Source organism: Parambassis ranga, chromosome 7 (genome assembly GCF_900634625.1).
Source record: "Parambassis ranga chromosome 7, fParRan2.1, whole genome shotgun sequence".
NCBI lineage: Eukaryota > Metazoa > Chordata > Actinopteri > Ambassidae > Parambassis > Parambassis ranga.
In genome coordinates this window covers 9,291,805-9,313,904 of record NC_041028.1, presented here as the reverse complement: position 1 = coordinate 9,313,904, position 22,100 = coordinate 9,291,805, and the positions used below count along the sequence as shown (strand labels likewise).

At 43.0% G+C, this 22,100-nt stretch overlaps 2 protein-coding genes and 1 long non-coding RNA gene across 3 annotated transcripts; all 3 read left to right on the top strand.

Moving 5' to 3' along the window:
* Positions 1 to 2,598: 2,598 nt before the first annotated feature.
* On the top strand, positions 2,599 to 13,230 carry erbb3b (erb-b2 receptor tyrosine kinase 3b). Its single transcript, XM_028409349.1, has 28 exons — positions 2,599 to 2,801; positions 3,919 to 4,073; positions 4,159 to 4,345; positions 5,167 to 5,292; positions 5,398 to 5,460; positions 5,595 to 5,713; positions 5,986 to 6,127; positions 6,224 to 6,337; positions 6,414 to 6,531; positions 6,611 to 6,684; positions 6,917 to 7,007; positions 7,407 to 7,609; positions 7,750 to 7,882; positions 7,990 to 8,083; positions 8,168 to 8,325; positions 8,407 to 8,463; positions 8,627 to 8,768; positions 8,853 to 8,972; positions 9,046 to 9,144; positions 9,238 to 9,423; positions 9,503 to 9,658; positions 9,738 to 9,813; positions 9,925 to 10,071; positions 11,011 to 11,108; positions 11,184 to 11,360; positions 11,464 to 11,535; positions 11,684 to 11,975; positions 12,073 to 13,230. The coding sequence occupies exons 1-28, from the start codon at positions 2,723 to 2,725 to the stop codon at positions 12,990 to 12,992; spliced, it is 4,398 nt and encodes a 1,465-aa protein (XP_028265150.1). The 5' UTR covers positions 2,599 to 2,722; the 3' UTR covers positions 12,993 to 13,230.
* Positions 13,231 to 13,913: 683 nt separating this feature from the next.
* Positions 13,914 to 19,013, top strand: pa2g4b (proliferation-associated 2G4, b). The gene is made up of 13 exons (XM_028409350.1): positions 13,914 to 14,119; positions 15,269 to 15,397; positions 15,491 to 15,596; positions 15,702 to 15,771; positions 15,919 to 16,011; positions 16,083 to 16,146; positions 16,248 to 16,326; positions 16,408 to 16,486; positions 16,573 to 16,706; positions 16,791 to 16,885; positions 17,501 to 17,628; positions 17,771 to 17,824; positions 18,015 to 19,013. Exons 1-13 carry the CDS (start codon positions 14,032 to 14,034, stop codon positions 18,072 to 18,074), a joined length of 1,179 nt encoding a protein of 392 aa, XP_028265151.1. The 5' UTR covers positions 13,914 to 14,031; the 3' UTR covers positions 18,075 to 19,013.
* A 370-nt stretch (positions 19,014 to 19,383) lies between these two features.
* Positions 19,384 to 20,251, top strand: LOC114438165 (uncharacterized). Its single transcript, XR_003670970.1, has 4 exons — positions 19,384 to 19,461; positions 19,554 to 19,580; positions 19,792 to 19,814; positions 19,914 to 20,251. It is a non-coding gene; the product is annotated as an uncharacterized LOC114438165 (long non-coding RNA).
* Positions 20,252 to 22,100: the final 1,849 nt, after the last annotated feature.

Here is a 22,100-nt window from a genome sequence, read left to right as displayed (position 1 = left end):
CATTTATTTCAAGGTTAATGTGAGAATTCAGATTATGAATTTGAACAAATACAATTCAATTCAATTCAGTTTTAATTATACAGCGCATTTTACAATCAGAAATTGTCTCAAAGCGCTTGGATGTCTACACACTTGGATGTCTGCATTTTAGAGATTATTCATAGTTCTCACTTTTGTCTCAGAAGTGTGACTTATACATGGAAGACAGTCAGAATAATGAGGTGAATCAGTGGTTAATTATATCTGTATTTCCTGTTGCATTATTGATGAATTGTATGTTACACTACTTGACACAGGATGAATGTGGCCTCACTGAGCAGTCCTTTTTATATGTGCACTGGGGGTTTCAGGTTCCATTTGACACTTGTGTAAGCTGCATAGGGGAGCGCAGCTGGCTTCCAAACTGGTTGTGATGTCACATTATGCATGCACATGTTGAACTCAGATTTAAGGTGAGCACAGAGGAGTTGCATTCTCAATGTCCCGAACAATATGCACGCAAAATTTCTGCAGAACATTGGTGATGTGTGAAACATTTTGAGAGCAGTGGGTCTGACAGAAAACTGCCCAGTGCCAATTAAAGCTAAGCTAGATTAATTAACAGCACATATTACAAGCTTGTTTAATTAAAATGTAATGGTGAACAACAGCAGGGAGAGAATAGGTCAAATAGGTGGGCAGGACATGGAGCTAACATCGCCTTTCTCTTTTGTCCTTCCCTAACTGCTGTCATTAAGAGAAGTTTGGCACAATCAGGTAGTTTCCCTGCAGAACTGCTGCACTTTACAGAGAGTCATTTTGTCTGAGCCAATCAGAGGTCCATGTACGGGAGAGTGCCGCTGTGTCTCCAAGGGTGTGACAGCAGTATGTGAGTCAGAGCTGCTCCCAGGGCCACCAGCCCCCAGGGCCCCCTGCAGGATGGCTACAATAGTAGCCCCCAGGGCGGATGCCATAGCTGGGATTCCCACCCGTAACCGGGACACTTTCACCCAGGGCACAGACACACTGGCAGCAGCCCCACAATCAATTCATCAATCTCTGAAGGGAGTGGCAACCGCAAAAGGCCACAGCAGGCACCTCTCACAGTTCTCCTTAAGAAGACAGGGCCACCAGGACTGACACTGAGACTGACACCATGGTGGCGGCGTGGAAGTGCCAAACTCTGCAAAAACAACGGACCCTAATGAAGAACAACAGAGAAAAACTTCCAGTCAATGTGAAAAATATTTAACAAGAATCTATTTGTTTGGAATCACTTCTGTGACATAAATTCACACTGACGCTGTTTATGGAACAACACTCGCTGAGTCAGGTGAAAACGCTTTCCAACTTACTGAGGAAAGTTTCCATCCTTCGGCGTGTAATTGGGTCAATGGCAGCTGATCATTTTGTTTGGAGGGATCTGAGACTTGACCAAACCTTCAACCAGTTATGTATAAATAGCCATGAATGTGCAAACACTGACTTCTGAGTCCCCCTCCTCCTGCAGGCCATGCAGCAGCTCTCAGAGATGGCCAATTCTCAGACTCTGTCTCCTCCTGCTGGACAGAAAACTGCTGAAGAAGGGCAGTTATAGCTCAGACTGATGCACACTGACAATAATTAATACAAAACATGAAAACTCTGTATTTGACACTTTTTCTGAAGTTTTTTACTCACTTGATGACAAACAGCTGAACATTTAAAACTTTTTTCTTTTGATAACAAACATCAAAGAACATCATGTATCTCATGTGTCTCTCATTCATGGCTGCGCTCTCAAATCCCTGTTACACATCCAGACTGAGTGTGCATTGGTTGAAATGTCTGTATATGATGTCATTCCTTTTATTTGTGTTTTTATGCTTCTCTTTTATGTCCTGTCTTGCGGGGTTATGGACAAATCAAATCATCCAAAAGACATCTGTCAGAAGCAGACATCATCTTTTCGTGCACCAGTCCTGATGTTCACTTGCACAGCTTAACGTTCAGGAATCTTGACCGCGCACTGAGGCTATTTTCTTAAATTAAGCTTGTTCTTGCTTTGGGTTCAGAAGTCACTTGACTGTCTGACAATGTGGCCCATTGTGGCACGCTGCTCCCATACGCATCAAAGAAGTGATTAACTAGTTGACAGCGCTGTGGGCACAATACTGCTCTTTACATGGAAAACAGTGCGGCCACTCACTGCGCGCTGACTGGGAGACCGCAGCACTGCTTCCACATGCAGCAACTGACGGCATGAAACCAAAATAACAGCACATAAAGAGATCGGATACATGAGGCTCACACTGATGCACATGCAAAAGGCACAGATCACTAGCTGCTGTGTTGCTGCAGAAGCTGCGTGTAATCCCTCGGTTTCTGCAAAGATTTCTATCACTAATGACTCAAATAGACTCAAACTATATCGACTCTTAATAGTCTAAATTGATGTACAAGTATCTTGCGTTTGCAGTGCAAACATGGTGGCTGCAGCTTGAAAAAAAAGACGGACCAGCCCCGGATTGGTGGGCTCCTGGCCAATCAGACGTCCCTCTCAGGGAGGGAAATCCCAGAGTCACAATAGAAAGCAACTTGTTCGACGTTTTTTGGCTTTGAAATTGATTTGAGTGATATATTTACGAATGTTTTCACGAGAGGAGCTACTTCACACACACTTAAACAATTCTTGGATTCACCATCCTTCTATAAATCTGAAGAGGCTGGATATGTTTACCATTTGAACAGGTTGTACATCAACATGGGGCAGTGGAGAGTCGTTTTCCTGTGTGTGACTTTGTCATGGAGGTTACAGACAGCATCCCCCCAAACGCATGAAGGTAAGTTCACCTGTTGACATGCACTTGTTGACTCTTTAGCATTCTACCCGCCATTGTATTACACAAGTTGTGTAAAGCTATTTGTGTAGCAGAATAATCAACGTGGATGGGCTCAGAGTTGCTAGTGTAAAAAGTGATGGCCCTCAGCCTCCTTTTCTGTGTCTCAGACCACACAGCAGCTTCTGTCCTCCTCTTTGAGAGCTTATTTATTATCAACAAGGTCCAATCAAGGCAGTATCCCACCACTTGATACACTGATATTTATGATTGCGTGGACAACAGTATTATCAGCATATCAGCACTTCATTTGTTTTCACTAGCTGAACCGTATATTAATATTTTAAACTGCATATTAATGCTGAAAAGTGAAAATACTCATGAAACATTCTCATTTATTGATTCTTAAGATTATTTTATTGCTAGGAATCGAATGATTCTGCTTTTTTTGCATTGTGTTTGTGTGTATTTTGTGCACGTATGTGTGTTTCAATTGTTTGAATCATCAAAAAATATTATGCAGCTCTTTCAGATTAGCTTTGTCACCATCGTCAGTTTCTGGTTTATATCTACAGGAATTGTGTGTTGTGCTGCAGGTGCCGAATCTTTGCACAAAAAGTGCTGTTGCTGCAGTTTTTGTTGGTCACTTAGAGATGGTGTGTATGTCTCCTTCCGTTCACGATATTTCCCCTGTGCTCTGCCAGAATGTCCCACTCACACACGGCCCATTGTCTTTTGGTATGATCTCAGCTGCACACAACCCCAGAGACACACATGCACGCAGTCACACAGAAGCACTGTCTGTCACTGCATCACACTTTACTCACTGGGACACACTGTATGCATTTATAGCTTTATCACAATGAGGCACTTTGTCTGAGAGAAGCCCTGCTCCCTCGACCCCTCTGCCCCTCGCCCTGTACTCCATCAGCCTCAGGCCTGGACTGCTCCCCGTACCCGCCTGTTTCACTCTGCTTCACATCAAACTGTGCAGCCAGCCCCATATCAGGGCGACTCACCAAAACCTATAAATATCTCAGAGACGCTGCATTACAATGCATCACATGACTGTATTTGTTATGAGCATCACATGAATATGAACCTCCCTCTTCTCTTTCAGAGGTGTGTCCAGGTACACAAAATGGTCTGAGTTCCACCGGCTCTCAGGAGAATCAATATAACCTGATTAAGGACCGGTATGACGGCTGTCAGATCATCATGGGAAACCTGGAGATCACTCAGATTGAGAGTGACTGGGACTTCTCCTTCCTTAAGGTACACACCATCCCTCTTCTGGTCTGACATGTTCACAGAGGAGTAGTTTCATTTAAATGTTTGCCCATCCTCTTCTTCCCTCCAGACAATTCGTGAAGTGACCGGCTACGTCCTCATCGCTATGAACCACTTTCAGGAGATTCCACTGCGCCAACTGCGGGTCATCAGAGGGAACAGCCTGTATGAGCGGCGCTTTGCTCTCTCTGTTTTCTTCAATTACCCCAAAGACGGCTCCAATGGCCTGCGGCAGCTGGGGCTGACAAATCTGACAGGTTAGTGGAAGAAGACATACGACAGCCAGGAAAAGTGAAGCATGAGCAAAAGGTATCCAAGAGTCCAAGATGTAAAATAAAAGCTTTTATGAGACATTTATTGTTCAAAAACAATGAGCACAATTGTATTTGAGACAGCGAAAGGAAGCAGGAGCATGCAGATTTACTCTTTCAGTCAACAGGACTAATCATCAGTGAAGTGCACAAAGACCCCACAGTCACACTAAAACAGATGTGCAAATGTCATCGGATCATTGGATGAAAGGGGTCTCAAATCTATTGGATAAAACCCAAGGGTAGAAGTTGCTGCAGTCAGTGTCCAAGTACCACAAAACATATGAAATATAAAGAAACACAGACATCTCCTGTAGTAGAAGCATAAGGAGTAACAGAAAGAAAGAAAAGTGCTGCTGTTTCTCTAAATTCATTAAAAAAGTGAAAGATATAGATCAATTTGCAGAGTTTTTTATTCTATGGAAGCCTTGCCTCAATTGTAACTATAATTTCCCTTTTTCTTACTGTCCCATTTATTGGTTGAGGTGATGGACGATGAAGAGTACAGACTCATCACACTCAATTTTAGTTTCACAGCTTTATTGCCAAAATGTCTTCACAGGCCTTCATCATGGCAGGTCTTTCAGCTTGTTAAAGCAGAACAACAGCCCTGAAACCGACCCATTTAATGTCATTATCTGTATTCTGTCACTGAAAAAGAGTGAACTCTCTGTGGACTAACTGTAACTTTGTAAAGTATAAACTGAGCTTCCCAGCATCACATAAAGTATGACTAGTTCCCTTTAGCTTGTTCTGTGACTCCACAGAGATCCTGGAGGGAGGAGTGCAGATTATTGACAACAAATACCTGAATTATGGCCCCTGGATCTTCTGGCAGGACATCATCCGGGAAAATAGTGCTCCTATTGAAATCCACTACAACGGAGAGAGAGGTCAGTTGTAGGATGGACCTATTTCCCATATCCCAAATCATCTCTAGATTGCCTCTCTTTCACAAATACTGTCTGTTTGTCTGCTTCCTCCTCCCTCTCACTCAGGCCCATGCCACAGATCTTGTGGAGGTTATTGCTGGGGGCCAAATGAGGACCAGTGTCAGATCTGTGAGTGCCTGATTGTTCTGTTTCCATTTTCACTTCACTGAGCATTCCTCTTCACGCACACAAATTCACAACACAGATACACACTCACTTGTAGGTGACCCCAGTTGAACCCATCTTTTCTGTGTGTGTCTCAGTGACTAAGACGGTGTGCGCTCCTCAGTGTAATGGCCGCTGTTTTGGAACAAGCCCCAGGGACTGCTGTCACATAGAGTGTGCAGCGGGATGCAAGGGCCCTCTGGATGTGGACTGTTTTGTAAGTGCTGTCTTATATGAATTAGTTTACTTGCACTAAACTCTACTAACTAAACTAATTAAAGTTTGGAGTTGTCTTTGCACCAAACTGCACTGCAACCCATTGATCCTATGATCATTATAAAGGAAATGAATGAAACTTGATTTCATTTAACCTACTGGGCTTCAATAGCCACCTGGGATGTCTATATTTTACCCCAATTAGTAAAGAAAGTGCTCAAGTGAAAATGTTTTAAGTTGTGTTGTTGTTGGTTTGTGTGTGTTCTTGTAAAGGCATGTCGTCACTTCAACGACTCCGGAGCATGTGTGCCGCAGTGTCCACAGACTCTGATTTACAACAAGCAGACATTTCAAATGGAGACCAACCCTAATGCCAAATACCAGTATGGATCGATTTGTGTCTCTCAGTGCCCCAGTGAGTGTCCTGTGTGTTATAAACTCCAGGTTTTGTGGAGTATAGGACATTTGAGCTATTTCATGTGTCTCCTCTGTCTTTGATTTCTCTTTGCAGCTCATTTTGTGGTGGACGGTAGCTCCTGTGTGAGCGCCTGTCCTCTGGACAAGATGGAGGTAGAGCGAGAAGGCCAGAGGCAGTGTGAGCTCTGCAGTGGACTCTGCCCAAAAGGTGGACTTCATTATAAACTTTACACTTCAATCTGTCAGCCATCAACAGTATTGATGTTTTTTGTCCATCACTGTAGTGTGTGAAGGCACTGGGGCTGAACACAGACAGACTGTGGACTCCAGCAACATCGACAGCTTCATCAACTGCACCAAGATCCAGGGCAGCCTTCACTTCCTGGTCACAGGGATTCTTGGGTAATTGTCTCCACCTGTAAGTTAAAGAATCTCAGAGCACAGTCAGCTACTCAGCTAACATGTTATGCTTTTTTTACAGAGACGACTTTAAAAACATCCCTCCACTGGATGCCAAAAAATTGGAAGTTTTCCGCACAGTCAGGGAAATAACTGGTTTGTAAAAGTCATCTGTAGATATGGAAATTATTATTACTTGGAAATGTTTTGTGCATGTGTGTGTGTGTTTTATCACCATAGTGTGTCAGTGACAAAGTGTTAGGGGCTTTAAGAAAACTTATGGTAACCATTTACTGGGCTTTAAAAAGGTGCTGTATACTGCACAGGGGATTTTTGTGGTTAATGTCATGCAAAACATAATAATGTTTCCATTTGTGCTTCTTCTCAGATATTCTAAACATCCAGTCATGGCCCAAAGAGCAGAATGATCTGTCTGTGTTTTCCAGTCTCACTACCATTCAAGGGAGGTCACTGCACAAGTAAGACGGGATTGCATGCAGTGCTGAAATACAACAAGTGTTTAGAATTTAAAGAAAACTAGAGTGCAGTATTGCACCTACTTATTTCCTCAGTCTGGCTTTGGTGTTTGCCCAGACTGTCTGAATCAGAGTGTTGATGATGTCATGCATCACTGTGAATTCACACACTTACACCCGCATGTCTGTCTTCTCAGTTTTTCTAAGCTGTTCTCGCTGTTAACACCTCATGACAAACCCCCTCTGAATCACACTAAGACATTTTAACCCTTCTCTTGTCTTTTCCTTCTCCATAGCTGTGAACAGGTATGAGATCTGTGTGTGTGTGTGTGGACACAAAGCAGACAGTATTATAAAGACTTGAAGTGATGTCTGATTTCTTTACTTCTTGTCCAACTGAAGGCGTTTTTCTCTGATGGTGATGCATATCCCTACTCTTAAATCACTGGGTCTGCGCTCCCTCCGGGAAATCAGTGATGGCAGCGTGTACATCAGTCAGAATTCAAACCTCTGTTACCACCACACTGTAAACTGGACACAGCTGTTCAGAGGCCGCCGAGTTCGGGTCAACAATCTCAACAACAATAGGCCTCTGGCAGAGTGTGGTGAGGCGCGGGGAGGGGGGGACAAGAAAATGAAAAAACAATTCTTGACACATTTTTTTGAACTGAATGATAATGTCAGTCATAATATTATCATCTTGTATCTAGTAAAATGATGTGTTCTTACATGGTTGTGTGTGCAGTTGCAGAAGGCCACGTGTGTGACCCACTGTGTTCAGACTCAGGCTGCTGGGGTCCGGGGCCTGACCAGTGTCTTTCCTGTAGGAACTACAGCCGAGATGGCACATGCATGGGCAGCTGTAATTTTTACAGCGGGTCAGTTATGAGTTCATATTCATGTGACAGATATGTGACTGACAAAATGCTTACTTGTCTTCTTCTTCTTCTTCTTTTGGTCATTCTCTGTATAATTGTGCCCCCAGAGTTCCAAGGGAATTTGCAAGATCTGATGGAGAGTGTGTGTCCTGTCACCCAGAGTGTAAGCCTCAGAGTGGGAAAGCCAGCTGTACTGGACAGGTATTCTTGTTTTTATTATTATCCTTGGATACTTCTCAGCAGTGTCTGTCTCACTCTCTCTCTGTCTCTCCCTCTCTTTGATAGGGTGCAGATGAGTGTGTGGCTTGTCTCAACCTTCAAGATGGTCCTTACTGCATGTCCTCTTGTCCCACTGGTGTAAATGATGGACAGAGGGGGTTGATTTTCAAATACCCCAACAGGGAGGGCCACTGTGAACCCTGTCACCACAACTGCACACAGGGGTGAGACTAACTGAATTTTTTTTAAATAGTTTTAAATTCTGTAAATGTTGAAGATTATATTACTATGTTTATATATTTCAGATGCTATGGTCCAGGGCTGAATGACTGTTTGGAGACAGCCAGACTGTCGGTTAGCAGGTAAGTGCTTCCATCTGCTGGTGAATATAAAACACTACACTGTACTCTCAGTAATCCATGTCTTAAGATTAAGAAACCTTTATTAGTCCCACAATGGGGAAATTGCATTACACATTACACATATACAGTGTTGCTAACTTTCTGACACTGTTACTCTGTGCAGCGGTCAGATCACAGGAATAGCACTGGGCATCCCGGCTGGCTTGATTTTCTGCTTGGTGTTGTTTTTCCTGGGCGTGCTGTACCACAGAGGCCTTGCCATTCGTCGCAAGAGAGCCATGAGGAGGTACCTGGAGAGCGGAGAGGTGAGGCTTTAGACACCTTCCAACCCTCCTGCCATAAACAAATACACAGAAAACACACAGGAATACATGTTCTGTTTTTCTCAGAGTTTTGAGCCGCTGGGTCCTGGAGAGAAAGGCACAAAGGTTCATGCTCGGATTCTGAGGCCCTCGGAGCTGAAAAAAGTCAAAGCACTTGGCCTGGGTGTTTTTGGCACCATGCATAAGGTACTTACTGCTGTCCATTTGTCTTGACTTTCACTGATTCATAGCTGGGTGTTAAAGTTAATTTGTGTTGAAGGGTTTCTGGACACCAGAAGGAGAGACAGTGAAGATCCCTGTGGCCATTAAGACCATTCAGGATAGTTCAGGCCGACAAACCTTCACTGAGATCACTGATGTGAGTCTCTGACGCTGATGAACTAATCAACAAATGTGACATATACCAAAATAAGAATGGCAAAATTGTGTTATCATTGTGTTTGTTGTGTAGCACATGCTGTCCATGGGCAGCCTGGACCACCCATACATTGTTAGGCTACTGGGTATTTGTCCAGGTGCCAGTCTGCAGTTGGTGACCCAGCTCAGCTCACAGGGTTCCTTACTGGAGCACATCAGGCTACATAAGGACAGGCTGGGCCCTCAGCGCCTGCTCAACTGGTGTGTGCAGATTGCTAAGGTGAGTACAGCTATGTGTTTTTGATTAACCAAACATTCTGAATGAGTTATTTTATGAAAACTACACACGTGTGTCTCAGGGTATGTACTATCTGGAGGAACACTGCATGGTGCACAGAAATCTGGCTGCCCGCAACATCTTACTGAAGAATGACTACCAAGTCCAGATCTCTGACTACGGTGTAGCAGACCTGCTTTACCCTGATGACAAGAAATATGTCTACACAGACACAAAGGTTGTTGTGACTCACACAGTGTGAGATGCACTTCACTGTAATGGAGTCAAACTAATGTGCAATTTGTCTTTTGACTCAGACTCCCATAAAATGGATGGCACTTGAAAGCATACTGTTTCGACGGTACACTCATCAAAGTGACGTTTGGAGTTATGGTGAGTGTGTCCGGTGGAATAGACTAGATAAAAATAAATTAATCTCCCATGTCTGAAGTCAATGCATTTTTGGAAGAAGCTCTGAGATGCAGTCTCTTTCTTCCTGAGCAGGGGTGACAGTATGGGAGATGATGTCATTTGGGGCGGAACCGTATGCGTCTGTGCAACCTCAGGAAGTGCCGAGTTTGCTGGAGAAGGGCGAACGTCTGTCACAGCCCCACATCTGTACTATAGACGTCTACATGGTCATGGTCAAATGTGAGTCACTCTCCTTCATGCGCCAATGCAAACCTGTATATTAAGTTAAGTTGTACTTATTAACAGCCAGTACCAGTACCTGCAGGAGGTGGCGGTCGGTATGTTGCAGAAGCCAAATAGTGAACTGCTGTAGGTTAATCCAAAATGGAATTGTAGCCAGGTTTTGATTCATCCCCCCAAGAGCATTGGTTTAATGATCACATTTATATTTTGATCACCACTTTACAAAGCTCTGAGAAAGTATCTATCCATGCTGAAAGATGGAGAGATGATGGAGAGGCCCCTGTGTTTTTCCCTATGAAGGGAAAAAATGTAGTTTTTGTCAATGGAGTCTGGTTGTGCAGAGAACAGAGACTGTTGTGTGTGGGAGTTCAAAAAGGATCCAAACGCAGACTCAAAGGTAAGGGGTACAGCCAAGGGTGAGCTTTAATCAGTCACTGAAACATCCAAACCCCCAAAACAACAAGGTACAAAGAAAGAGTCCAAAGGAACAACCATAACAAACCAAACCACCTAATCCACAGGGAGGCCGGAGAATGCACGAGGAGGGGGGGGGGCTACCAACAGGGAGAAAGGGGAACATACAGGGGGGTAACAAGACACAGGTGAACAAAATCAGGACAGGGAAGGTAATCACAAAGGAGGGAAACAAGAGGAAGCAAACCACACAGGAATACACAGATACATAGACAAACCAACTAAAACAGACCATGAAAATACAAATATACTAAAATAATCCGGAAAACTACGGATCATAACAGCTCCCTACTATAAAAGGCCAAACTGTTTTCAGGGGGTCCTGCAGCCAAAATGCAGTTTGCTGTTGACCCTATCCTGTACTTCATAGTTTGGCTTCTATGTCTGTTATCCTCTCTGCTCCACTGGAGTTATGCCAAGCAACACCTACCTAATACAATGCATTGTTTATCCTCTGTTAAGGCTGGATGATTGATGAAAACATAAGGCCAACCTTCAAAGAGCTGGCAAGTGACTTCACCCGTATGGCCAGAGACCCTCCTAGATACCTCGTCATCAAGGTGGGGCTCATCCTGATCGTTCCTTTTAAAACATTGTATTGCATAAGCTCTTAACTCTTAACTTTTTCCCCATAGCTGGAAGGAGGAGAAGCTGTTCCAGATGAAATCCACCGAAGAGAGTCAGAACGAGGACTACTGGATGCAGATTTAGAGGACGAAGATAACGAAGGGTTGGATGACGGTTTGGCTACACCTCCTCTTCAGCACTCTCCTTCTTGGAGTCTGTCTCGTTCACGGATCAATTCTTACAGAGTAATAAAACACATTCTGGTTTGACAGACAGGTTTTGGATCATTGTGACTCTATCAGTGCCAAATCAGTCAGTCAGTTTTTTATCTTCTTTCCTGATTTATAGAGCGGTGCATCTCAGACTGGACCGATTGGATACCTGCCAATGACCCCGAGCCCTTCAGACAGCATCCGCCAGGTGTGACTGACACATTCCCATCCAGGGATATTTAGTTGAAACTCTGAAGAGATTCACTTCAATTGCATTTTTATGACATTATTATTATTAATGCACATTCAGACGAGTTCTTTTTTAATAGCTGCTGCTCTTTGATGTTCTGTTTCAGCTGTGGTTTCACAGGACTCGTCTGAGCTCTGTGCGGACGCTGCCTGACAGGTCAGAGGTCAGGGGAGGTGGCAGGGAGGTGGAGCTACGTGAGGAAGGTTTATGGACTGGAAGCCTCCACAGGGCCAGGTTTGGCTCCGAGAGGAGCAATCCTCGAATGCATGTTGGCCGACACAGGAAGCTCTCGACTGCCTCCAGTCCATCCTCGTACAAGGCGTGGACAGCAGAGGAAGAGGAGGAGGTGGACCACTATGGCTACGTCCTGCCTGGCTCACCTGGTACACCAGAAAGAGGTAAATTACACTTTGTGTTGCCTTCTTCAAACAACTAGTACATAATAACTAGTGACATATTTTTCCCTAATCTTTTTGCTTTTTCATTACCTCTCAGTATCCAGAATCCCTCATTCTGGCCGAAGAAACTCAAGACTCAAGAATAATTTGCTTCTTAAAGTCATACATCCCTCCCAGGAATATGAAATCATGAACACAGAATCTGGTGCTTCTTCTTGTTCGACGAACAGAATCTCATCACAATCAGATGATCCTCCTGGGGGACTTTGTTGTAAAATCTCACCTTTACCCTCTCCAACTTTGATGGCCTTGTTACCCACAGAGGGTACAGCAACACAGGAGGAAACTCCCACATCTGTGTCAGCTGCAACGAGTAGGCAAGTAAATGAGGCTAGTGAAGGAAAGGCAGCTGAGCAACAAGACTCAGCAGAGAAACATTCGCTCAGCGGGGACTTTAATACTGAGATCAAAGCTGTGGATGACCCAAAAGAGGCAGCCCGAGGGAGTGGCAGGTATGAATACATGGATATCAGGCGCTCTGACTCTACAGAAGGAGAGGAACCAGCATGGGAAAAACAAGGGAGTCATACATCTGCAACGAGTGCAGAGGCCGAGCAAACAGACCAAACAGTGGTAAAAAATGAGCACAAGGAGGAGGAAGAGGAAGAGGAGAAGAACCACAACACAAATAAACAAGCCACTCTTCAGGGAGATGAGAGCAGTATGGTCATGCCCAGTCCAGATGTGCTGACAGCTGGGGGAGAAAAGATGGAGGAGTATGAGGAGATGACCAGACTTGGAGTGGTGGCGAGTGGGTGGGAGCACACAGAGTACCAGAACCTCCCAGCAAAGGGGAGGGCGGTTTCTGAAGAGCTGGGCAGCAGCAGGTGCACGGGGATCGGGGAATACATCAAGGTTTGTGCTGGCATGGGAGAACCTGGCAGCAACACATCATTTGACAACCCAGACTACTGGCACAGCCGGCTGTTTCTCAAGCCAGATGCTGTACGTACCTAATAATGTGGACTGGGACAGAGTGTCAGTAGTGGCAACAACATCATTTGGAGTCATCTTCTGATGTTTTTCACATTATTTTTGCATCCAAATGGTTCTAATTGTATTTTTTGCAGTAAAATCAAATGTGCAAAGTACACTGCAATAAAATATGTATTATTTCAAGCTAAACATGTATTAGTTTCAAATAATGTAAAGTTTGCTTAGGAGAAAGGTTTCTTTTCATATTTTCTCTGTTTTTGTCATTATGCACCAAACACCAAATTAGTGTAAACATAAGTGCCAAAAATATCTGTAGTGTTTTAGTCACTTTTATATTAACACCATGTAAATGAACTGAAAAGTTTTTAAAATATCTGATAATTGAATTTCTGATTGAATTGAATGTTTTTAATCTACTATTTACATTTTCTTAAAGCGGTTTTTATAAAACAAAATAAAATATCAATTTATTTTTGAAAAGAGTCACTCTTTCCTTTGACCTAATTATTTTAACTTTACTTACATTAACCTAAACTAATAAAGCACACAACCTGCGTTTTATAGCAACCTTGTGGCACCGTGAAGGCCAAAAAACAAACATGGAGGCAAGTGAACGCACCACCGACGCACTCACGCGCGATTTGAGGCCAATCAAAGATGTGCGTACCAGTGGAGGTAACCTCCGCGTACTTCCGGTTTTGTTTAATTACAGTTTGCGGATGATTTAGTTTAACATAAATTGATTGTGAAACTTAGCTAAACTTATTAAACAAATACGCACACGAGATTTGCGCGAATAGGGCTTAAAACGTCACATTTTGTGTGTAATTATTTGTAATAATTTACAACGTTACTTAGTCGTTTCCGCATCAACGCACAGAGCCGGATGTGAACTATCTTGCGTGTAGAGTGTATCTTTGGCAGCAGGCGGGATCTAGTGGACGTGGGCTGTCGGCGGATGTCGGGCGGGCCGATGCTCAGAGCAGCGTGGTCCATCCTGTGACTGACTGACACCCGCCGGGGGAAAAAGTTACTCTGAGTTCGCGGACACACTGCCAACATGTCTGGAGATGATGAGACGCAGGAGCAGACCATCGCCGATGACTTGGTGGTTACCAAGTACAAGATGGGCGCTGAGATTGCAAATCGTAAGTGAAATGTTGTCTATACGAGTCTTTGCGTTGAGTCCGTAAGTATCTGGAGCCGTCTGAAATGAGCTAGCAGTGTCAGCTAGTCATGCCCAGACAGCAGCTGTGCCATGTGCCGCAGCAGGAGCAGCGTTACATCACATCAAACATATAACATTTGTTTAAAACAAATACAGCGTGGATCTTGCCAAAAAGTGAGATTTGTTTCCTGTAGTATCCTGTGCATGTTACACGCCGTGTAGCTGTCACAGTATCCCGGTGTGCTAGGTTGCTAGGTGGCTTAGCTAACGCACTAGCAAGCGCTAGTTAGCTGCAAATGCTAACGTAATAGATAACCATTAGCAGTGTAAACGGGGGTTGTTCCAGACAGTGTAGCCGACATTGAGGTGCATCCCAACACAAGAATCAAATCGATACTAACCACATTTTCGTGAAAAATTGAAGAACCGATTGAGTAAATTGTGAATATGACACACTGTGCTGAGTTAAATTATTTATTATTAGAGAAGATCTTTTGTGTCGACGTTCACACTCTCTATGTGTGGGCATCATTTTATCAGCAGATGCCATGTGGAGTTTAAATAGTACAGCAATTTGATGTCATTGTAAGTTCAGCTGCCTAATTAAAGGCTCCTTTCCATATCTAATGAACTTGTATGATATTGATATTGTATTGATCTATAAACAGTGTTTACATACATCAGATTTTAGTGTCTTGTTGTGTTTCATTTCCAGTCCTTAAATGCATCACCATTGGTTGTAGGACTGTATGCTGTAGTGAAGACTGAGCAGTACCAGCGTGTCCTTGTTATGATTTTTATAATGAATGACAGCTGATCTAATTATCTTCACTCAAACCACCTAGTTTAGTGTTATGCTGTGTGACAGCTGTCAGACAATCTGTCAAATGCTGACCTATTTGCAAATGGAACATCAGCTTATTTAGTCAGCAAGAGTTGCATCTTAATTTTTTCAAAACTGTCCACAGTGCTGAAATTATTCTACAATTAGTGTTCAGTTAAGGGGAGAACTAGCTGGATTTACACTGTTGCTGAGAACTCTTCACTTTCCTTTTCATTTCCATTGACCCAGCAGCCCAGTATATCATTGACATACTATTTTAACCACACTGTCTCTCTTGTCCTGCAGAGGCTCTGAAGACTGTTGTTGCAGCAGCTGCAGCTGGAGTCTCAGTGCTCAGCCTCTGTGTAAAGGGAGATGCCTTTATCACAGCAGAAACTGGGAAGATCTTCAAGAGGGAAAAAGACATGAAGAAAGGTAAGTCTTTTATTGGGCTCTTTATTGGCATCTCTCACCATTACTGTCTCTGACTCGGCACTCATTCACTCTCTCTCTTTCTTCCTTCTTTAGGTATCGCTTTTCCTACTTGTGTCTCAGTTAACAACTGTGTATGCCATTACTCCCCTCTGAAGAGTGACCCTGATGTGGTACTGAAGGACGGGGACCTGGTCAAGATGTAAGTAGCTGAATGTAAACCTGGTCATCCTGAACAGAATACATTGGTTTCATTTGCAGCACTCTAGAGCCTTACATGCTGTTCCCTTGTTCTGTTTCTGTGCAGTGATCTGGGTGTGCACGTTGATGGATTCATCTCAAATGTGGCTCACAGCTTCGTTGTTGGAGTGACCAAGGTATGTCACCATGAAGAATTTGATGATTGACTGTGCATACAGTATAATCCTTTGCCATATGCTCTGGTGAAATGTCAGAACTTACACCTGAGAACTACAACATTACCGACTTTGTTCTTCTTTAACTTGCCTCCTGTGTCACTTCAGGACAACCCACTGACAGGGCGGAAGGCTGATGTTCTCAAAGCAGCTCACCTCTGTGCTGAAGCTGCTATCCGTCTTGTCAAGCCGGGGAACCAGGTAAAGCTCTTCCACTGATTTGACCAACGTTGTCTGAATTTAAACATCATCTAAATGATCTCTCTCATCAGAACACACAGGTCACAGAAGCCTGGAACAAGATCTCCAAGTCATTCAAGTGCACTCCTATAGAAGGTGGGTGTTTAGTACATATGGCTCCTACAAACTCTGCGTTTCCCAATATCATGCAGCTCATTGATATTTAAGCATCTGACTTTATTTCCTTCGATGTGCAGGCATGCTGTCCCATCAGCTCAAACAACATGTGATCGACGGGGAGAAAACCATCATCCAAAACCCAACGGACCAGCAAAAGTAAGTCCTCACAGCAGATGGCTTTTGTTACTGATGTGTTCTCTTTAACCAGTGAGTGACCTCATCACTCTGTATTTACAGAAAGGACCATGAGAAGGCAGAGTTTGAGGTGCATGAGGTGTATGCAGTGGATGTGCTCATCAGCACTGGAGAGGGGAAGGTGGGATAAAATTCCGCCAGCATCTGTTTCCTTTTATAATTGGAAGAATTCCTTTAAGTCAAGAAATCTTTTGTGTGGCGATTCAGGCAAAGGATGGAGGTCAGAGGACCACCGTTTACAAACGTGACCCCAACAAGGTGTACGGCTTGAAGATGAAGACATCTCGGACGTTCTTCAGTGAGATGGAGAGACGCTTCGATACAATGCCTTTCACTCTGAGGTAGAATTACACTTATTTCTCTTACAATTTACTGTCAACAAAATCATCTCAAATTTCTTCCGCTAATCTCCTTTGTGTGTCTAGGGCATTTGAAGATGAAGGCAAGGCCAGGTTGGGCGTGGTGGAATGTGCCAAACATGAGCTCCTGCAGCCATTTACTGTGCTGCATGAGAAAGAGGGTGAGTGGATTTATAGATTAATACCATAAACATTCTACAAGTCTTACTGAACTACCTGACACTGAGGTATGAGCTGGTCGTTGGCCACCTGCTCCACTTCACAGAGTTCAGACAGAGGATAAACCATACTTGAGAAGAGGGTTATCGTTCGTTATCCATCAATGTCCACAAAAAGCCATGTTCTTCCCTCTTCTCTCACTCACTCTGATGCCTGACCTCAGGCTCACCGATGTCCACTTGTATCCATCTTTGTTTGACTGAGAACAATCAAAATTGACAATTTTAATCTGTTAGCCTAGTTGTGGGCACAATGCATAAAGACACTGCTTGGACAGCCAGTTCTGATTGCAGCCTGCCCTGGAGTGTGACAGCAGCATGAATGGTCATCATGGCCGCTCTGCTGGCAGTACCAAACCTGCCAATTCATATTCTGGTGTCTTTGTAGTTCTAAAATAAAACCATTAAAATGTATGTATGTATGGAGTGTCTGTGGTCTGTTAGAAATATTATTTTGTCACAAAAATGTGCTTACATGTTTACACTACGACCACATCATGCTAACCGAACACGATATAAAACATTTCTATAACACAACCCTCTGCTCTCTTTGTTCAGGTGAGTTTGTTGCTCAGTTCAAGTTCACCGTTCTGCTCATGGCTAATGGGCCTCTGAGAATCACCAACAGCCTCTTTGAGCCGGAACTCTACAAGTCCGAGCATGAGGTGGAGGACCCTGAGCTGAAGGTAATAAGTGTTTGATGGAAAGTAAGAGCACTGCTGTGACGTGCACTCAGCTGACTGCACTTTTCAAAACCATTTCGGTGGGGGTATATTGAGTTGCACCTCATGATGTGGTCATTCTTGTCTTTTCCTCTCTCCTGTAAAGGCTTTGCTTCAGAGCTCAGCCAGCCGTAAGACTCAAAAGAAGAAGAAAAAGAAGGTGAGCAGTGATGTGATGACATTATGTATGAATAAAAATACTATCCAAAATCTTCAACATTTGAATATTCAAAGCATCTTTGTCCAACAATTGTCTTCCACCATGAATTGCATTACAAAGACAAAAATTGAAATTGACTGTTTAAAGTGCAAAAGCTTTACTCTAACTTGGTTCTTTTTCTATTATAAAGGCTTCAAAGACCGTTGAGAACGCAACAGGACAGGCAATGGAGACTGAAGCTGCAGAATAAGACGCTCTCCCCAGTAAATTGTGACAGACATCTGATGACCCAAAGAACAGACGTCACAAATCCTTCTGTCCCAGCTGTCTGAGGCACTTGTGGGCATAGCCGCTGTGAATACCTCTGAATCTAACTGATGTCAGTCTGGGATGATGATGCTGCTCCTAAATTCTGTCACTCCACCTGAAACAAAATCATGTACGTCTCTAGTAAAATTAACTGTCCTTGAGACAGCCACATTCTCTTTAACAGTGGGCATTGTTCTACTAAAAAAAGAGGGTATTTTGTACAAGGACATATTCTCAATGGAACATCTCACCATTCAACTGACCTTGAGCCTTCCTTCATTTCTCCACCAGTAGCTGTAGTGAAATGTGGAAAATAAAATGAGTTGAGAGAGCGGCCAAGGATGACTAATGCACAAATCTGTGTCAGTGTAATTGTGTGGCATTTGAATAACTTCCTTGAGGTCAAACAATGAAAGCCATGCCTTTTGGAATGAGCCTTGTGGGCATAATTGTGGAAAGACCCTTCTTTGAACCCTGACGTCATTTAAAACAGTTTATAGGCACAACATCATTAGTTATAGTTATTTTTGGAATCAGCTAAATTACCACATTTTTACAGCTCTTGCTTAGGTCTGTGCAGTAGTTGATTGTGTATGCTTCTAGGTATTTGCTGTAATAAATACTCTTAATAATTTCTAAAAACTGACAATTGAAGATTGACTCTTTGAGCGATTTACAAAGATGGATTTCATTTTCTCTGTTGTTGATGGTTCTAACTCCTGCCAAGGGTTCAGCTTTCAGTCTTCTGGTGCCACCACTGAGTCTGACAGTCTGTGTTTACATAAGAATTCCATACCTGTTAAATATATGGATGCTTTTGTAAAACAAATCCCAGTTTCAGAGACTATTTTTGGAAACATTAAAAAACCACCTGACATCATCTGTGTGCTCCTGTTTTGGGCGATATATAGTTTATAGGTTTTTACAGAGTGTGTTTTGCATTATGATGAAAAGGATAATGGATCACAATTTGCTGATTGTGCTTTATTTTATTGAAAGCAACATCTTACCAGTATTAAAGTTCAGCAGTCTAAATTACGGTAACCATAAACACAGTATAAACACAATATTTAGGCATACTTTTTATATAGATTAGGTACACAACAATACACAGCGTATATATTTTGTGAAATAATAGAAATTAAAAAAATAAAAAATGTATACTTCATAATATGGTCCAAAAATATATTGATTCGCGTGGCTTCTAGAAAACTCAATTTCCCATGTTTACCTGTGGCACCATCCGCTCTGATCATGGCGACGAACCCCTATAAATTAGATGTCGCGTGAATATGACGTCCTTGGTGGAGACGATTCCTTAGCGTTCGGTGAGTAAAATTGCTGGTGTGACAATCCAAAGTAATCATCTCGTTTTTCAAATCACTCCAATCAATCCATACAATTTCCATTCTTTTTCCAGCCTTCCGTCCTCAACATGAGAGCTAAGGTCAGTGATTTAGCTCTCTATGAACCGTACATTTTGTTAACAGTGGTGCATTTGCTAGCTAGCTAGCATGCTCGAGTATTTTGTTGTCAACACTCACCTGATAATATATGTTGCTGTTTTAAAATGTAGTCTGGTTCAGTTCATTTGACTATATTCGGTGAGTTTTTAGAAATCAGTAAATAAAATATATATTTTGTCTTTTCCTTCATAGTGGAGAAAGAAGCGCATGCGCAGGTAAGAGCATGTATCATGCCCGTTTTATGGCCGCTTACAGTTGAACTGGTTTGAGTACACTTTATCGTCTTAATGGCTGTTGTTACGACCACTTTACAGGCTGAAGCGCAAAAGGAGAAAGATGAGGCAGAGGTCCAAGTAAACGGTCTTCTCCGCCATTGCTGTGACATCACATGTTTTCAATAATCTGACTGGTGAGCGCAGCAGGAGACCCAGGACCTTCCCGTGTCAGATCTGAAGCCAGCAGTGTCCATGTCAGCCAGAGGCAGCGGAGCAGCAGCAGCAGCTGAGGGATACTGGAGAGGTGAACCAACCCCTGCTGGACGTCAGGCTTTCCCTCTGGGACATTCTGGACTCTTTGTTCTTTATTCCTCAACTTTTGTCATTTCCTTTTTTTGTTTATACAGTGATTAAAGGTTTTGGTTTAAAAAAAACAGTATAGGTGTTCTTTTTTTTTATTCTAAATGGGTGATCTGATGGAGAGTTGTCCTCATACTCTCAAGTTAAGCTGCTACAGAACTTGAACGCTGAACTAATTTATCGCCATGTTTTTTTTTTATGAGGTATAAAATGGAAAATTGTGCTGTTGCAATTGGCACATTTATTATTTAAATAGTGCATCAAATAGTGTAAACCTGTGCTAATACAGGATTACACTTTCATCTACCAACGGTAATCTACAAGTGCATGTTTTAGCTGTGGAGAAGAAAGTGTTATTGTTGCATCGGTGTCATTTTGACAAATTTGCATTTGTCCTTGATAAACATTTTGAACCTGAAATGAATGAATCTCAGAAAAACAAATTCAAATTCTGTGCACTTGATGCACTTAAGTGTTTGAGAGCTTTGACTTCTTGAACAAAACAAATTTATGAATGCATTTTTTTACCCTTGAGGTTGGTCCAGTGATTCATCTTGTCCTCAGCTGAGGTGAATTTAAAACAGGCTTTTTCCTGAAAGCACCATTAAAGATTCAAGATTCAAGATTCAAGATTCAAGAAGTTTATTGTCAAATGCACAGCACTTTACAGTTACACTGAGCAATGAAATTCTTACTTTGCGAGTTCCCTTCATATGACTTTATACACAACTAAATTAAGATAAAAAAAAAAAAAAAAAAAAAATAAACAGTAGACTTAGGCATAAGAATAAATAAAAATACGAATAAACAATAGGAAAAAAAAAAAAAAAAAAAAAATAAAATAGAGTAAGCAAAATGTGCAGTTCTATGTACAGAATGTGCAGTTCTATGTACAGAGGTAGGACGTTTAGAATGTGCAAATATTTTAAGAGATTGTACATGCAAAAACAAATATGTGCAATTTTTGCATTGTGGAAAGATAAAGAAAAATGTCAGTGGTTCAGTAGCCTGATGGCCTGTGGATAGAAACTGTTTTTTAGTCTGGTTGTCCTTGCTTTCACGCTCCTGAAGCGTCTGCCTGACGGCAGGAGTGTGAACAGTGAGTGCTGTGGGTGAGTGCGGTCTTTGATGATATTGTGGGCCCTCTTTGTGACCCGGGCATTATAGATGTCCTGTAGAGGTGGGAAGGCTGCTCCACAGATGAACTGAGCCGTTTTAATGACACGCTGGAGAGCCTTCCTGTCCTGAACGGTGCAGTTCCCATACCAGACTGTGATGGAGTTTGTCAGGACGCTCTCCACTGTACATCTGTAAAAGTTGCTGAGGAGTTTGGAGGGTAATCCAAATTTCCTCAGCTTCCTGAGAAAGAAGAGTCTCTGTTGAGCCTTCTTGATGATCTGCTGTGTGTTGTGAGCCCAGGTGAGATCCTCACTGATGTGGGTGCCGAGGAGTTTGAAGGTTTTCACCCTCTCTACCTGGGCCTTGTTGATGAAGAGTGGGGCGTGCTGGTCTCTCCTCTTCCTTGGGTCAATAATCATCTCCTTAGTCTTCTCAGAGTTTAAGGAGAGATTATTTTCCTGGCACCAGGACACCAGCTGAGCCACCTCTTGCCTGTAGGCTGCCTCATCTCCTCCAGTGATCAGCCCGATGACTGTTGTGTCGTCAGCGAACTTGATGATGGACGTGTTACTCTGGGAGGGGACGCAGTCGTAGGTGAAGAGGGTGTACAGCAGTGGACTGAGCACGCAGCCTTGGGGGGTTCCTATGCTCACAGTCTTTGTGGCTGATATTCTGGCACCAACTCTGACAGTCTGGGGTCTGTCTGTGAGGAAGTCCTGGACCCAGCGGCAGAGGGGGGATGTCAGTCCAAGAGTGAGGAGCTTTTCAGCCAGTGTGCTGGGAATGACAGTGTTAAATGCTGAGCTG

What these genes read in the sequence shown, in the direction of transcription:
- erbb3b (XM_028409349.1), top strand. Translation starts at nt 2,723, where the DNA reads ATGGGGCAGTGGAGAGTCGTTTTCCTGTGTGTGACTTTGTCATGGAGG. An exon ending in TTTTTGGCACCATGCATAAG is followed by an intron (nt 8,973 to 9,045) that starts GTACTTACTGCT and finishes TTTGTGTTGAAG; the next exon opens with GGTTTCTGGACACCAGAAGG. An exon ending in GGTGTGTGCAGATTGCTAAG is followed by an intron (nt 9,424 to 9,502) that starts GTGAGTACAGCT and finishes CGTGTGTCTCAG; the next exon opens with GGTATGTACTATCTGGAGGA.
- pa2g4b (XM_028409350.1), top strand. Translation starts at nt 14,032, where the DNA reads ATGTCTGGAGATGATGAGACGCAGGAGCAGACCATCGCCGATGACTTG. An exon ending in GGGCGCTGAGATTGCAAATC is followed by an intron (nt 14,120 to 15,268) that starts GTAAGTGAAATG and finishes CTTGTCCTGCAG; the next exon opens with AGGCTCTGAAGACTGTTGTT. An exon ending in TCGTTGTTGGAGTGACCAAG is followed by an intron (nt 15,772 to 15,918) that starts GTATGTCACCAT and finishes GTGTCACTTCAG; the next exon opens with GACAACCCACTGACAGGGCG.